Source organism: Carcharodon carcharias, chromosome 7 (assembly GCF_017639515.1).
Source record: "Carcharodon carcharias isolate sCarCar2 chromosome 7, sCarCar2.pri, whole genome shotgun sequence".
Taxonomy (NCBI): domain Eukaryota; kingdom Metazoa; phylum Chordata; class Chondrichthyes; order Lamniformes; family Lamnidae; genus Carcharodon; species Carcharodon carcharias.
The window spans coordinates 27,253,766-27,270,694 of NC_054473.1; the positions used below are offsets into that span (position 1 = coordinate 27,253,766).

The 16,929-nt window shown below is 39.8% G+C and overlaps 1 protein-coding gene across 1 annotated transcript in view; it reads left to right on the forward strand.

The window, feature by feature from the left end:
• Window positions 1-16,929, forward strand: part of atp2b2 (ATPase plasma membrane Ca2+ transporting 2) — a 543,565-nt gene that overhangs the window by 410,747 nt on the left and 115,889 nt on the right. Inside the window, exons 14-15 of the mRNA XM_041191496.1 lie at window positions 4,134-4,375; window positions 4,905-5,139. Of these exons, the coding sequence (XP_041047430.1) occupies window positions 4,134-4,375; window positions 4,905-5,139 (477 nt within the window). The remainder of the gene's footprint in view (window positions 1-4,133; window positions 4,376-4,904; window positions 5,140-16,929) is intronic.

Genomic DNA, 16,929 nt, shown 5'->3' on the forward strand with positions numbered 1-16,929 from the left:
AGGAAGAATTGTTTCACCCAGAGGGTAGTGGGAACTCACTGCCTGAAAGGGTGGTAGAAGCAGAAACCCTCATAAGATTTAAGAAGTATTTGGATGGGCACCTGCGATGCCTTGGCATACAAGGCTGTGGGCCTCGTGCTGGAAAATGGGATTAGAATTGTTAGGTACTTGTTTGACTGGTGCAGACTCGATGGGCCGAAGGGCCTTTTTCTGTGCTGTAGACCTCTATGATTCTACGAATGCCCTTTAATCAGCAATGCGATAATAATTTATCTGTGTGGTTACTGCTTAAGGGACAATTTTTGCCCAGAACATTTGCATTTTCTTAAATATGCTGTGGAATCTTTAATGTCCATCTGCACAAAAAGATGGGACCTTGGTTTCATCTAAAGGATGACACCACTGCCAACCAGCATTCCTTCAGTATAAGAGCGGCATTTTGAAAATATGAATCCAGATATTATAAATATCAGCTAAAATAAGTTTCCTTTAAAAAGATCGCCATAGCTTTAATATAAGGGATACATGTCCTTGTCTCTTTAGTGGATTAGTGGTGCATAAACTGCTCAGGTGAGTGTTTTTTTCAGACAGGAAAATTTGGACAGCAACCACTTCTGCCGCAACATTATTTCAGATGTTGCCTTGCCTTTTTTTTTCAAATTCTCATGGCTGGCCTCTGAGTCCCAATTTATCCCATTTGCATTTGTCATAATGAGATCAAATGTTGCAGCAGCTCCAGATTCCCCAGTGCTATACACCTAATGCACTCTAGCAAGCTTAATCTGAGATTTGTAAGGCACCAGTTTACCGATGTGAGGGGCTTCTGAACTAGAAGAGTTTGGAAAGTTTAAATCCTAATTTCTATAGTTGGGATTTTTAAAAAAAGTGTCACCATTCTCCCAACAGACAGCAATAGACCATTGGTATATTTTTTTCACCTCCACCTGAGAGGGCATGTCAGTAGCAAGAATAACCTTCCCTATGGGCGTAACCATGTATTGTCATGGAAGAAGAGAAGGAGGGATAGCATATGTGTGGAGCAAAGAAGAGGAAGTTGTTATTTAAGAAGAATGCAGCTTACCAAACTGGAGGGTGGATCATATATGTGCCTTTCCTAGGAGTTGTTTTTAAGAGTGTGTTATGATATGACAGGTGATAGTTGCCAGGCTGACCAAGTACCAAAGGAAAACTTGGCCAAGCTATTATAACGATTTTGCAATTTGTATTTATTACAAGAAGGTATGTACACTGAAGTCAGAAGTAAAGAATCCTTTGGAGATTTTAAATATTAAATTAAAACACTTATTAACAAAAGGAAAGAAAACTTAAACATGCAAGATTACAGTTACACAGTTAAATTTAGTCTTACATTTCCCAAAAGATTGCTACTTAACTAGGTTCCCAACTAAACACCCTTTTCCAGGCAACAGTCCAAATAAATTCTTAATCTATAAAATATCCAGTAATATTACTGCAAGGCACTCGCTGTTGTTATAAGGGAGGTGTTTTACAGCTTCTCGCTCCCTCTCACTCAACAAAGGCTTTCTGGAACAAGCAAACACTTCTCTGGGGTGGCTAGAGATTACTTCTTCACAAGTCCACCTTTCAAGATCTTACATGGCTACTCACATACAGCTTTCAATCTTTCCTTAAATAAATTTCTACCCTTTGATCTCTAAATCACATTGTTTCAACCTTGGTATGGAAGTTACTTTTCCCAGAATCTAAAAATGTTCATGTTGTCCTTATGACCAGCACTTTCAGGTAAAATAACTTAATAACGTTGCCTTATTTATCTACGATTTTGCCAGTTGTAAAATATCTGGCCGTGTCCTTTTGAAATTCAAACACCCTTTCAACCTATCTACAAATGCAAATTCCATTCATATTCTATCTACTGGGACCTCATCTTAGCTCACCCATCTCCATTTCAAAATGCCTGCTTACACCTCATCCCTTTGACGATTTAAACTTTACAGTCTGACTGTCTTTAGTTTCGTCACTCACTCACACTCACACACAAACATACACATACAGCCCCCATAAGCCTGCTTCAGTATTCCACAGTAATATTGGGAAAAATGATATTTTCTTTACAAGTATACATGACCAAAAAAGTAATTGGGGAGTTCTGACAGCTACTTCAAGAGGACCTGCAGTCATGATCACCTGACCACATTGCTCTCAGGATTACAGAAGGCTAAAGAATGGGTGGAAAGTGCAGCCATACGGAATTGCTTAACCTGGCATTATGCTGCCTGTGGCCCTGTCAAATATTTTTTGTGGCAACAGCAAGAATGTATGGTGTATGGCAAAAGATCTAGGATTCAGTTATTCATTTGCAGCATTAATTAGGGAATACATTTGGATCCATATCAAGTATTTTGACATTGCTATTTCAAAATTGTAACAGAAAGACAACAGTTGCGCTCTTTGCTTCCTGAGTGTGCATTTTCTGGACATGCGCAATTATATGCAAAAAGAATTAATGAAGTGCCAGTGGCATTGTATTGGGAATGAGACAATGCTGTCAGGTTCAATGCAATTAATTTAATTAAGCTACCCAGTAGTACAGATGCTGCTGTAATATATAATGTATAACAATGCTGAATTTCAAATTGCTTGTTTAAATTGTCAAGAGGCTGACATTGAATATTAATACAAAAGCAAAATGCAATGAATGCTGGAAATCTGGAATAAAAACAAAATGCTGGAAATACTCAGCTGGTCAGGCAACATTGATGGAGTGAAAAACAGAGTTACCATTTCAGGCCATGACCTTTTGTTAAAATTGGCAAACGTTGGAACAGGCTTTAAGTAAGTAAAGAGACAGGGAAAGGGGTGGTGGGAAAGAATGAAGGGGAAGTTCTGAGAAAGGGTAAAAGCAGGGGAGATTAAAGGACAAAAGAGATGATGGTGCAAGGCAAAAGTGGGTGTTAAGGGAATAAGAAACAAAAGGTGAGCCTAGAGGAGGTGTAAATGGCAGCATCAGAACCAATATCAGCAGCTGTTTTCTTATAAGCTGAGAGCTGATTATGGTACAAAATGTTGAACTCAGCGTTCAGCCCGGAAGGCTGTAAATTGCCTAAAGGAAAGATGAAGAGCCGTTCCTTGAACTTCATTAGAACAGTGCAGCAAGCCGAGGACAGTGAGATCAGAGTGCAATTGGGATGGAGAATTTTAAGTGATCAGAAGCTCGGGGGTCATGCATGAATATTAATAGATGTGCACTGCAGCTTCTTAATTTATTCCAAAGTAGAATACAAGCTATAAAAACCATCTCTCCATGTTCGATTGAAAACAAGAACAACTCGCATTTATTCAGTCACTTTAAAGGAGCAAAACAGCTATAGGTGCTGAACAAGCAGGTTAGCATTGAACATTTGACACCAAGCTGCAGAAGAAGATAGCAGGACAGTAGATCTAAAGTTTGGTCAAAGAGAGAGGTTTTAAGGAATATCTTAAAGGGAGATATGTTTTAAAATTATGAAATTTATATTTAATCAAAATTTGTGTTTAAAAAGGATGGGACAGCGTAAATAGAAGCAGAATATTTCCAGTTGTTAAGGTTGTCAAGAGCTAGGGACCATCAATATAACATTAAATGTAAGGGATTTAGAACACACATCAAGGGAAATCTTTTTTCACATAAAGTAGTAAGGCTGTGGAGTACAATTCCAGCGTTAGTGGTTGAGGCAGAAACTATGTCAACATGCAAGGTTCAATTTAATATGGTGGATAAAGGATATGGGCATTAAGGGAACAGGACAGGTCATCACCATTGATGCTACTTGCTTGCAAGAAGGATAAATACTTGAATCACATCTGAGTTCAATCTTGTGTTCTCCTGACTTTAACATGTGCACAGCAGCGGTCTCTGAATAGCAATCCAGAGCAGGAGTCCTGGTTGAACTTTCTTGCTAATCCATGTGTGATGAAAGTACCACCACTTCTGCCTTTCCTGAAATCAGCTAAATTAGCATAGGGCAGGGCCTCGGATCGAGCCAGGGACTTACCTGCTCTGTGTGGGTCAGTTACTCATTGGATAAAATTAGTGATTCATTGAAGGAACCAGATTATACTCCTCTCTCTTGTCATTTTGCAGTTAACTTGTAAACCTTTTTCTCTTGCAGCCTCCCGAGAAGGAAGTTGGTCTACCCCGTCAGGTTGGTAACAAGACTGAGTGTGGGCTGTTGGGATTTGTCTTGGACTTGAAGCGGGATTACCAAACTGTTCGCGATCAAACACCGGAAGAGAAGCTCTACAAAGTCTACACTTTCAACTCTGAGAGAAAATCCATGAGTACCGTCATCAAAATGCAAGATGGAAGTTTTCGGATGTATAGCAAAGGAGCCTCAGAAATTGTCTTAAAAAAGTAATTACATTAAAATAATATAAAATGCACACACTTTAAAATGAAGATATGTTTTATGATCTTTTGAGTGTAGTATTTGTAATAAATAAGGCTGCATTTATGCTGCAGCTCCATAAGCTGCTTTACACGTGTCCTAAAGTTGTAGTATAAATGGAGTCAGCTCTATAGATGTGCTGTAGCCTTTCAATAAAACAAAAATAGTGATCGTGTAGGTCTGTGAAGGAAAACACATAATTGGTTGCTGTCACAAGGCTTTAGAGCTGGACTACCCCTTCCAACATGTGAGCATGATAACAGCCTGCCAGAGAGGCTCTGGGATGAGCTACTAAGGTTTTACTTGAGATGCATTGTCATGGGCAACAGAGAGTGAAGTCCAGAATTGCAATTTGACTGTGCTCTTCCTGAGCATAGTGTGTTCCAATTCCTATCAGTGTTAACCATTTCCTTTAAATGGACATATTTAGAATTTAGGTATTTTCATATAGCTATACATAGTTAACATTTGCAACTCCTTTTTTCTCTGTTTTAGATGCTCAAATATCTTAAACACTGCTGGAGAGGCACGGGTCTTCAGGCCTCGCGATCGTGATGAGATGGTAAAGAAGGTCATCGAACCCATGGCTTGTGATGGATTGAGGACCATTTGTATCGCCTTCCGTGACTTCCCAGGTAGTCCAGAGCCTGACTGGGACAATGAAAATAACATTTTAATGGACCTGACCTGTATAGCTGTAGTTGGCATTGAGGACCCAGTGAGACCAGAGGTAAGCAATTAAAATTATAATCTGCATTCTGATGAATATTTAGATCGAGAGCTTTAATGATGGAAATGTACAGATTAAATCAGCAATGAATGAAAAATGTGGTTCACTAAAACACCGGCATAAAGGTGATGCCTGTTTTTGTGCTGTGATATCCTATAATTCTAGGTTTTATAAAACTGCCAACAAAAAATAACATGAAATTAGGAAGCAGATGCTGGAAATGCGAAATAAAATTCAAAAGTGCTGAAAATACTCAGCAGGCCAGGCTGTGGAGAGAGAAACCGAGTTAATATTTCAGGTGTTGACCTGTCAGCAGAACACAAAATGAATTATTTCCACAGTACCAAACAGTGGGTTCTGAATGATCATTTAAAATATCTGTACCTTTTCACCAGGTCTAGAAGTGTCTACAGTAGATGAAGGAACATTCTCCTGTGAGATTTAAATGAAGAAATGTAGTTTGCACATAGTTTGAAACACCAGGAACTCATATAATTCAATTTTTTTGTTTGAATATTTAGCAAATTTGACACATTTTAGTTTGAAGTTCCAGCTTTCTGAATATGTTGCATAAATCTTTGTTTTTCAGGACAGTTTTCCTCTTGAATGAACACAACATAGATCCAGAAAATGTTGGAAATACTCAGCAGGTCTGACTGCATCTGTGGATAGAAGCTGAGTTAACATTTCCAGTCAAAGATCTAGGAAGCTATCAACCTGATGATAACTCAGACCTGTTGAGTATTTCCAGTATTTTCTGTTTTTAATTTCAGATTTTTGAGCATCTTCTGCATTTTTACTTTTATTGCAAAATAGATGCAAGTGATTTTTCTGTATTTTTGAAAAAGCATACTGATAAATATATAGAATGCAAATTTGTAACACCATTAGGAAGTGCATATAGGGATTATGGCTGTCAGAAAATTATATCAAAAAATTCATTAATGTAGATAAATAGTAAATAGGCAAAAAAATGGACAATTACTTGCCAGTTTATCCATCCATTAATATTATATGACTCTACAGTGGATTAGTAGGAAATAAAAGATGGAAGCTACCTTGAGGTGGTAAAGCAAAAGGTGAAAAAGCAGAAGAGCCCGGATTTTGTTTTCAGCATTCATTGTTCACCTTGCTGACAGCCAGCTGCTGACTACTTTTGGGCTTGTCAACAGATCTACTGTCCTTTCCAGCATAACGCCCTCTACAGTGAATTTGTGATGTGTGTGAATAGGGAATGGGCCCTTTAACCAATAAGGTTGAAGAATCCTCACTAAGCCAAGCAGGGTCCAAAGAAGGAGGTATTAAACTTTGTTCAGAAAGCAAATTAGCCATTGAGAAATACAGGTGGAATTAAGGGAGAGAGACATAAAAGACACAGAAAAAAGTTTTAAGATTTCATTTTCACAGAATCACAGAATTGTTACGGTGCAGAAGGAGGCCATTTATCCCATCATGTCTGCACTGGCTCTCCAAATGAGCAATTCACCTAAGACCATTCCCCCTGCCTTTTCCCTGTAACCATGCACATTCTTTCTTTTCAGATAATAGTCTAATTCCCTTTTGAATGCTTCAATTGAACTTGCCTGTACCACACACTCAGGCAATGTATTCCAAACCCTAACCACTCGCTGCTTAAAAGAGTTTCTCATCATATCACTTTTACTTCTTTTACTAATCACGTCAAATCTGTGCCCTCTTGTTCTCGATCCTTTTACGAGTGGGAACAGTTTACAAACATATGAATTAGGAGCAGGAGTAGGCCACTTGGCCCCTCGAGCTTGTTTTGCCATTCAATAAGTTTGATTATAACTTCACCCTATCTACTCTGTCCGGACCCCTCATGATCTTGAATACCTCCATCAATGTCCTCTCAACCTTCTGTTCTCTAAGGAACACAGTACTAACTTCTCCAATCTACCTTCATAACTGAAGTTCCTCAGTCATTCTCATGAGTCTTTTCTGCACCCTTTCTAATGCTTTCACATCCTTCCTAAAGTGTGGCACCCAGAATTGGTCGCAATTCTGGCCCCAGATGAGGCCAAGCTAGTGACTTATAAAAATTCAACACAACTTCTTTGCTCTTGTACTCCATGCCCCTGTTAAAGCCCAGGATACTGTATGCTTTATTAACTGTTCTCTCAACCTGCCCTGCCACCTTCGATGATTTGTGTACATCTAGGTCCCTCTGGCTCCTCCACCCCCTTTAGAGTTGTACCCCTTATTTTGTATTGTCTCTCCATGTTCTTCCTACCAAAATGAATCACCAGACACTTCCCTGCACTGAACTTAATCTGCCATCTGTCTGCCCACTCCACCAACTTGTCTATACCACTTTGAAGTTCTACACTATCCTCCTCACATTTCACAATGCCTCCAAGTTTTATATCATGCAAAAACTTTGAAATTGTGCCCTGTACACTGAAGTCTAGGTTATTAATGTATATCAGGCAAAGCGAGGGTCCCAACACTGACCCCTGGGAAATTCCAATACAAAGTTACCTCCAGCAGGAAAAACATCCATTAACCACTACAACAAAAACAGAAACAGAAATACCTGGAAAAACTCAGCAGGTCTGGCAGCATCGACGGAGAATAGCACAGTTGACATTTCGAGTCCTCATGACCCTTCAACAGAACTAAGTAAAAATAGGAAAGGGATGAAATATAAGCTGGTTTAAGGGGGGCTGGGGTTGTTGGGACAAGAAGCCAGTAATAGGTGGAGATAACCAAAAGATGTCACACACAAAAGGACAAAGAGGTGTTGAAGGTGGTGATATTATCTAAAGGAATGTGCTAATTAAACCATCACCCCCTACTCCTCAACCCACTCCCACGGCACCTTCCAATGCAACCACAGAAGATGCAACATCTGCCCCTTCACTTCCCCTCTCCTTAACCTCCAAGGGCCCAAACACTCCTTTCAAGTGAAGCAGCATTTCATTTGCACTTCCCTCAACTTAGTCCTATGTATTCGTTGCTCCCAGTGCAGTTTCCTCTACATTGGAGAGACCAAACACAGACTGGGTGACCGCTTTTCAGAACACCTTCGGTCTGTTCGCAAGCATTACCCAGACCTCCCTGTCGCCTGCCATTTCAACACTCCACCCTGCTCTCATGCCCACATGTCCATCCTTGGCTTGCTGCTTTGTTCCAGTGAAGCTCAACGCAAACTGGAGGAACAGCACCTCATCTTCCGACTAGGCACTTTACAGCCTTTTGGACTGAATGTTGATTTCAACAATTTTAGATCATGAACTCTCTCCTCCATCCCCACCCCCTTTCCGTTTCTTCCCCCTTTTTGTTTTTTCCAATAATTTATATAGATTTTTCTTTTCCCACCTATTTCCCTTATTTTTAAATGTATTTCCACCCATTGTTTATCTTTACCTTTTAGCCTTTTTAGTATCCCTTCACCCCACCCCACCCCCACTAGAGCTATCTGTACCTTGTTTGTCCTGCTGTCTACCCTTAATTAGCACATTCCTTTGGATAATATCACCACCATCAACACCTCTTTGTCCTTTTGTCTGTGACATCTTTTGGTTATCTCCATCTATTACTGGCTTCTTGTCCCAACAACCCCACCCCCCCTTAAACTAGCTTATATTTCACCCCTTTCTTATTTTCACTTAGTTCTGTTGAAGGGTCATGAGGACTCAAAACGTCAACTGTGCTCTTCTCCGCCGATGCTGCCAGACCTGCTGAGTTTTTCCAGGTATTTCTGTTTCTGTTTTTGTTTTGGATTTCCAGCATCCGCAGTTCTTTGCTTTTATCCATTAACCACTGTTTCTTGTTGCTGAGAAAATTCTGTATCCATGCTGGCACTATCTATCCCTTTTATTCTATAAGCTATAATTTTACTCACAAGCCTGATGGGTGGCACTGCATCAAGCGGCTTCTCTAAGTCCATGTGTACACCACATCAGCAGCATTGCCCTCATCAACTGTCTCTGTTACATCCTCAAAAACTTCCAGCAAGTAAGTCAGATATGATTTTCCCTTAAGAAACCCATGCTGGCTTTCCTTAATTAACCCACATTTGTCCATGTGACTATTAATTTTGTCCTCGATTATTACTTCTAGAAGTTTCCCTACCACCAACGTTAAACTGACTGGCCAGTAGTTGCTGGGCTTATCCTTGCACCTTTCTTTGAGCAAGGGTATAATGTTTGCAGTTCTCCAGTCCTGAGGCTAAGAAAGGCAGAAAAGTTATGGCCAGAGCTTCTGCAGTTTCCGCTCTCTCTTCCCCCCGTATTCTTGAATGCATCTCAATCTCTAAGACTGATTTTCTTTTGAGGGAATGTGAGTCCACAATTGTAAAAATAATTTTTCAGTGTCAGAGAGATTGTTCAGCAGTAATTATCATGTGTCGTGGATTTTTTTTTATTCGTCATGGATGTGGGTGTCACTGGCCAGGCCAGTATTTATTGCCAATCCTGATTTCCCTTAAGAAGGTGGTGGTGAGTTGCCTTCTTGAACTGCTGCAGTCCATGTGGTTATAGGTACACCCACAGTGCTGTTAGGGAGGGAGTTCCAGGATTTTGACTCGGTGACAGTGAAGGAACGGCGATATATTTCCAAGTCAGGGATGGTGAGTGGCTTAGAGGGGAATTTCCAGGTGGTGGTGTTCCCATGTATCTGCTGCAGTTGCCCTTCTGGATGGTAGTGGTCATAGGTTCAGAAGGTGCTGCCGAAGGAACCTCGGTGAGTTCCTGCAGTGCATCTTGTAGATTGTACACACTGCAGCTACTGTGTGTCGGCGATGGAGGGAGTGAACGTTTGTGGATGTGGTGCCAATCAAGTGGGCTGCTTTTTCCTGGATGGTGTTGAGCTTCCTGAGTGTTGTGGGAGCTGCACTCATCCAGGCAAGTGGAGAATATTCCATCACACTCCTGACTTGTGCCTTGTAGATGGTGGACAGGATTTGGGAGTCAGGAAGTGAGTTACTCGCTGCATGATTCCTAGCGTCTGACCTGCTGTTGTAGCCACACTACTTATATGGCTAGTCCAGTTCAGTTTTTGGTCATTGGTAACCCCCAGGATGTTTATAAACACTCATTTATTTTTGAGTGCATCACTCCTAACTTTTTCATCTTTTTTTCGTGTGGAATTAGTATACATGTACTCCAAGTTCTCACTGTTGCCAAACCTAATGGTGAGGACAACCACACCACACCCTGTTAGGGAGCAGGCTATCTCTAATAGCGCTCTGGATTTCTGTACTTAACCATGTTTGCATGTACTCTAGAGCTATTGTCAGATTTTCTCCATTGTAACAGTGATTGCTGAAAGGCTCACCATTATTTGCATTGTAAATTCTGGGCCAATATATGAAAAGGTAGAAGCCCACAGGCCAACTCATGGCTTGTGAAATAGAGTCCTCAAGCCCTCTACCCGCAGTCAAAATGTGACCCAAAGGCTCAAGTGAGGATCCCTTGATTAGGATTCATCAAGCAAAGAATCAAATGAAATGATTATAAGGACATTATTTTGTTTGTTATTGCAGATCTTTTCTCAGTAAATAGCTTAGAACAACACAAACTTTTGATAGGGATCTTTCTGAAATAATTGCACATGAGCATATCTATGTTTTAGAGCATTGCTATTTGCATACAGTTTGACACCATATTGCTATTTAAATAGAAAATAAATGGATACAAGTAAAGTGACACAATTTCACCTTTGATTTGTCTTTCATTATTTCTTGGGCAGATGATATTCATGAGAATTATGTGAAATGCACTCAGTTCTTGCTAATAATGTCAGGCAGTTGTATGCTGAGGGCAATGAATGGCTAAATTGAAATATAACAACATAAAAGAATGACTGAAGAACAAAGGTCTTTAGACCTTTTTTATGTTCTCTCTCAGTGTGCAAAATTCATTATGGTTGTGAATGAGCCAAAAAAAAAGTATGACTTTATTCCACATATCTAGAAGTGGAGTACACTCATTACACCAGATGTTCCCGCTGAATATTTCAACAAGAATCTACTGGTGCGATGCCTCTGTCAATGAGCAGCATGTTTTGGATTTTTTCACCTTGCCTTTTGGATAGTATTATTCCTGTGTTGCAAATTTTACAGCGACAAATGGGCAGCTGGGACCTTGTGTCCTTGGGTCCAATGGTTTATCTCCCATAACCTATTCATTTTAAAGAGAGATAAAGAAACTGAGGGAGCAGGAAATAGGGAGAACTAATGTCAGGATAGATAGATAGAGAGGAAAGGAAAGAGCAGATTAAGCAATTGTTTTTTTTACACATGCACAGTTAATAATGCACCATTATTAAATTGCTATCAAAAAGAACGGACTGAATTTAGTTCCTAATACCTGCTCTGTTTGTAATCCTTTTGTAATTATCTAATAAGCCAACTATGTTGGAATACCCTCTTTTTATTCTCTTATTAATTTACCATCAAGCATATTTCCTGAGGCTTGAAGGTGATTTGAAATTAAAAGAAAATATTTGAATGAGAATAAAACATATGACCTGCTGTCAATTCAGATGTCACTGTAGCTATCTAATTATTTATTAGTTTCAGAGTTGTTGCTATCCATTTAACAAGTGGCTGTTTTTATTGATAAGGGAAATAAATATTATCGTGGCATCCTGCACTCAGCAACTGACTCGGATTTATTCTTTTGCCAAAACAGTTTTTAGCAGAAAACTGGCAGAAGCAGTGAATGGTGGATTCTAGGGGTTGCAGGACTTGCATTAACTCACATGACCAACCCCAGCCAGCCTGACGTCCCTGGAAGTTGAAGAGGATTATGTGGTGATATTGTGAAGCACTCATGCTAACCTTCAGGGTAGCAAAACGTAGCATTTAGAAAGTCGCACACCAGCAAAAGATATTGTCATCTTAAATCCTTCTGAAATGTAACTTTACAAAGCCAGTGAGACTTATGTTGGTACAATATAACAATTAATCTGACCCAATATAATAGCACTTCATGACTGAGCTGTTGTATTCTCAGACATTCAGCTCAAGGGAGCCAGTTAATTCAGGAATGACCAGAAGATGAAACTTACAACTTGATCCCACAAATACATTTTTTTCTCTCTCTCTCCAAAGAAGGAATTTTATAACCAAAAGCTTGGTGTTGAACATAAGAGTTTGAATCAGAGAACAATTATTACTTCAGGCTATAGTCATTTCCTATGTGGAAAGGACAGAAATAATTGCTGGAACCACAAGTCAGAAAGATATACTTAGCAATTTCACAACCCTGTGATCAATCCTAATTAATTTATTATTATCGGTTTTGGAGGATGACACCTTTCAAACTTTTGCTGCCCCTTCAGGCAAGTGAACTATTTTGAGCAAGAAAACTATTCCGCAAGATAGTTATCTAAATTGCTCAATTTTCAAACTCATTGTAGTTCAACTGTTTGATATCAAATTAAGTTCATCTTTCATTTCCCCCAAATAAAGCTTAAGCAAATTTCCATTTTAACTAGTCAGTGATTTGAGGGCAAGTTGTCATTACTATTCAAGAAAGATAGAATCTTTATCTTGAGAATTTGAAGTGCAAAAACAAGGTCCATAGATATCAGTTCTACAAATTTAAGAGGTTTAAGTTTAGTTACGGAATATTGAACTGTTAACTCATTGGCTGTGAAATGCTTTACAAAGGAGTAATATGAAAGCAAGTAAGCTCTTAGTTCTTGTGAGTTATGTTTACATTTATGAGCACACTCTATTGTGAAGTGTCACATTGTCCATCAGTTATTAATTATAAAATACATGCATAATTGTATACCTTGAGGACATGCAAGGGAATAAGCTTTACTTCAGCGAAAGCCACTCAGTTGTTATCCTGGAATGAAGAGTTTGCAAACAAATGCAATTGTCCAGGTAATGAAAAGTAACTTGCTTGGGTCCATCCACTTGAAATATGTGAAGTGACATGGGACAAAAGAAGTGATTGTTAATAATGTGTCCACGGAAGGTGGCACAGTTTGTTTATGAATCACCCACAATGTTGCATCCCCAATGACAAATGGCATACTCTGAGAAGCAGCAACGAGGCCAGTTCCTTCCTCAGCTGATGAATGAGATTGAGAGAGCAGGGAAGAGGGAGGAAACTGGAGAGAAACTTAACCTCAAATAAAAAGAAAAATTATCTTAATAGTAAATAGCTTTTTTTTGAAAATAATCTCTTTCTACAGAATACGTTATAAAGTTCTATGTACACTTAAAGTAGGCTTGATATTCTGTTACTAAGCAGGTGAGGTAACCATTAGTAGGGTAAAACAATCTATGAATTAGATATTGTGCAACAAAGTTAGACACATTCATTCCAGACAACATTGAAACAAATATCAACTGCATTTATTAGAGGATTACATAGAGCAAGAAGGGAATTAGGAATGTATGGTAACACCTTTGAAGTCCGAGTCAATTCCAACTCAAACAGAGAATTAAATTTTCTTCTCCCTCATGACTTCACATTTCCTCAAATGTATTAAGTTCCAGCAGTCTGAATATATTCCCCTAAGGATGTGAATCTACAGGACAAAAATGCCCATAATTTTGTATTAACTGAATATTTTTAAGAATTAATTCTTGGACATGAGCGTCGCTAGCAAGGCCAGCATTCATTGTCCATTCCTAATTGTCATTGAGAATGTAGCCATGACTCACCTTCTTGAACAGCTGCAGTCCATGTGATGGAGGTACACCCACATTGCAGTTAGGAAGGGAGTGCCAGAATTTTAACCCAGAGACAATGAAGGAACAGCGATATATTTCCAAGTCAGGATAGTGTGCGAGTTGGAGGGGAACTTGCAGGTGATGGTGTTCCCATGCATCAGCTGTCTTTGATCTTCTAGGCGATAGAGGTCACAGGTTTGGAAGATGCTGTTGAAGGAGGTTTGGCAAGTAGCTACAGTGCGTCTTGTAGATGGTACACACTGATACCACTGTGTGTCAGTGGAGGAGGGAGTGAGTATTTAAGGTGGTGAATGGGGTGCTGATCAAGCGGGCTGCTTTGTTCTGGAAGGTGTCAAGCTTCTTACGTATTGTTGGAGCTGCACTCATCCAAGCAATTGGAGAGTGGAGACCTGGAATGGCCATGCTGGTACAGAAATGAGTGTGCTGTTGAGGTTGAATTGTATTAGTTTCAGAGCATTGGTCTGAAGAAGCAGATTGGGTTATATCTTGCCTGAATTGTTACTACTGCTGCTGGATTAATTTATATTCAAGCTGGTGTAAAAAGATCACTAATTACCTCCATTTTAAGAGTCTCCACTATTTATCTGGAAGCTTGCGATTGACATAAAGCTATTAATCAAAAGAAGCCGATTTTTGTTTTTCAATCAACAGTTAACTCAGACAATGGGTTGCTGCACCACTAGAAAGTCTCATTTTCATGGAATAATTATTCAAATGACATCAAACTTGATGATGCTAGCCCGAACACTAATGTTTCACCAATATGAAATGGATGCATGACTGGTCCACAGGCCTCACCAGCTTTGGTTATCTTCTACTAGCTGGAATGGTGTTTGCATAGGTTTTAGCAATTTTGTGTAATCTTTGGCTATTTTAACTAAAATGTCTGCTTTGCATCCAGGACTGTCCTACAGTTTTCGTAATTTGCAACTAAAAATGCTGAGAATGAAAATCCCTTTGGATGTTCCCATTGGTCTGTATAATTTAAATGAGGAGGACAGCTTCATAAAGGGCATCGCATGCAGGTGTGGTCATTTCAGGAGGAATAAGCGCATTGATCAATACTCCCAGACGTATGTTTGTGGACCGTAACAATCAAACCTGGATATTCCTCAGAAAAACTCCTACCTCAACAGAGAGGTTATGAGAGAAGATTGCCATGTGCTCCTGGTTGGCCTACTGACCACATCAAGATCTGAGGCAGCTCTTTCCGTTGCTGTGAAGGTCATCTCTGCCTCAAGCTTTTGAGGTACAAAAACCTTCCAGAACACCAAAATGGACGTGTACCAATATTGACATCACTCTTGCCAGGAGAAATACCTTCAGTGGTTTGTCAGTGAAAAAGAGGCAGCAGAACTTTTTATCTTCTTGCAGACTTCCCAGGAATCCAAAGCATTAGAGGTTGTGTCGATTTGGTCATTCACCCCTTTTTGTGTGTTGAGGTGCAGCGTACATGCTGGTTCTGTTTGCAATACTGGCTCAGAGCACAACTTTGAATATTTCCATGTTTTAATCCGAGCTATTCACATGCTTCCCCCAAATGGATGCCATACAACCTTTGTACAATAAAGAAGTGTCGAGAAACAGGGCAAAAAATTTCTATGTGCTTTTAATGTATTCCTCTGAGAATTATGAAGTTCAGTTACGTTGGTTCTAAGCCTATGTTCCCCTCACAATAGGAACATATGCACAAGTATTATGACCAGGATGGGAGGAGTGCTCAGTTTATCTAGCCCCACTACTCTGCAGGTCACACCATTAGTTTAAGTTTAATTCACTCACCAAAATGGCTAATTATTTACCGTTGCTGTTAGGCCCAGAATAAAAGAGACTTAACCAGGCTTCTTTCATTAGACTCAGAATGATTGATTTCCTAAAAAACAAAACTGCCTTTTTAAAACAAGTTGCAAGAACTGGTTAATGCACAATTGTAATCTGGAAGTATAACCATCTATCTGTCTTAAAATTCCCCAGTGCTGCATGCGCACACTGTGCAGTGCACACACACACACACACACACACACACACAATAAACAGATAGGGTCTCTGCAGAGATGGGCTTTGGAGGATAGACTTTATAAATAAAGGATAAAGTTCACAGGGTTTCGATGCTGTTGATTTGGAGCTCCCTCGTGTGAAGACAGGCTGCTGGTCCCAGTAGATGTCTGGGGGTCCTCACCAATGGATCTTCAGCGTGGAGGAGAATATAGCCGGATCTATCCTTTTCTTAGCCTCTCAGTTTTCCAAAGACAGACAAGTTCCACTCTCAGGATTCTTAGCTGGATACTGACAGCCACTTTATTGAGGTTGGCAAGGCAAGGAGAAGGCAAACTGGGCAGCTTTTTACTTTCTCAGTTCAGTCACAACTGAATTCTAAATACCAAGGCCAAAACTTAAAGCTCATCCCTGTCATGTGATTTCCAGTAAATCACTAGCCTTTACCTTTAAACCAGTATTTGCCCATCAATTAAAATAATTGCAGCGCAAACAAGCAAACGGCTCTTCCCTCTCAAGTACCATGCTAGTCAGGTGATTTCTTGGAAAAGGCATATTTGCTCCCAGTCCATTGGTAAACTTAAGACCCTTTTTAAAAAAATCCAGGCCAGCTTCCAAGTGAGCAGATAATTTAGTATCCTTCCATATATTATAAGGAAATATGGTTTTTAACACAGGTGGAAGACTTATTTTCCCCTTCCTGCTGATCCCAGAGATTTTTGTTAGATTTTAGAAATATTTCATGCGCTCACTCACTCTCCTCTCTCCACAACATGTGCTGGGGCTTTGACAGGAGGGAGGTCTTCCCATCCAGGCAGTGGGAGTCTCCTTTGCTACACCTCCTGTGCGAGGACTCAAAAACCTGTGATCCCAAATGGGAGAGTTGTTCCCACATTCTTCAATCAACACAGAATGGGGCAAAGCACCAGAGATACAAAACCCTATTCATTGTTGGTTCAGGTAAAATGTAACCCACCTGTGTACATAAGTGGAACTTCTCAGATGCTGTTGCCACCCACAACAATGTACTAATGGTCAGAAGCCTTCAAACTTTGATGTGTGGGAACCCAATTATAATGAGTTGCTGGACTAAGCTGGTAATATTGATGCAAGCT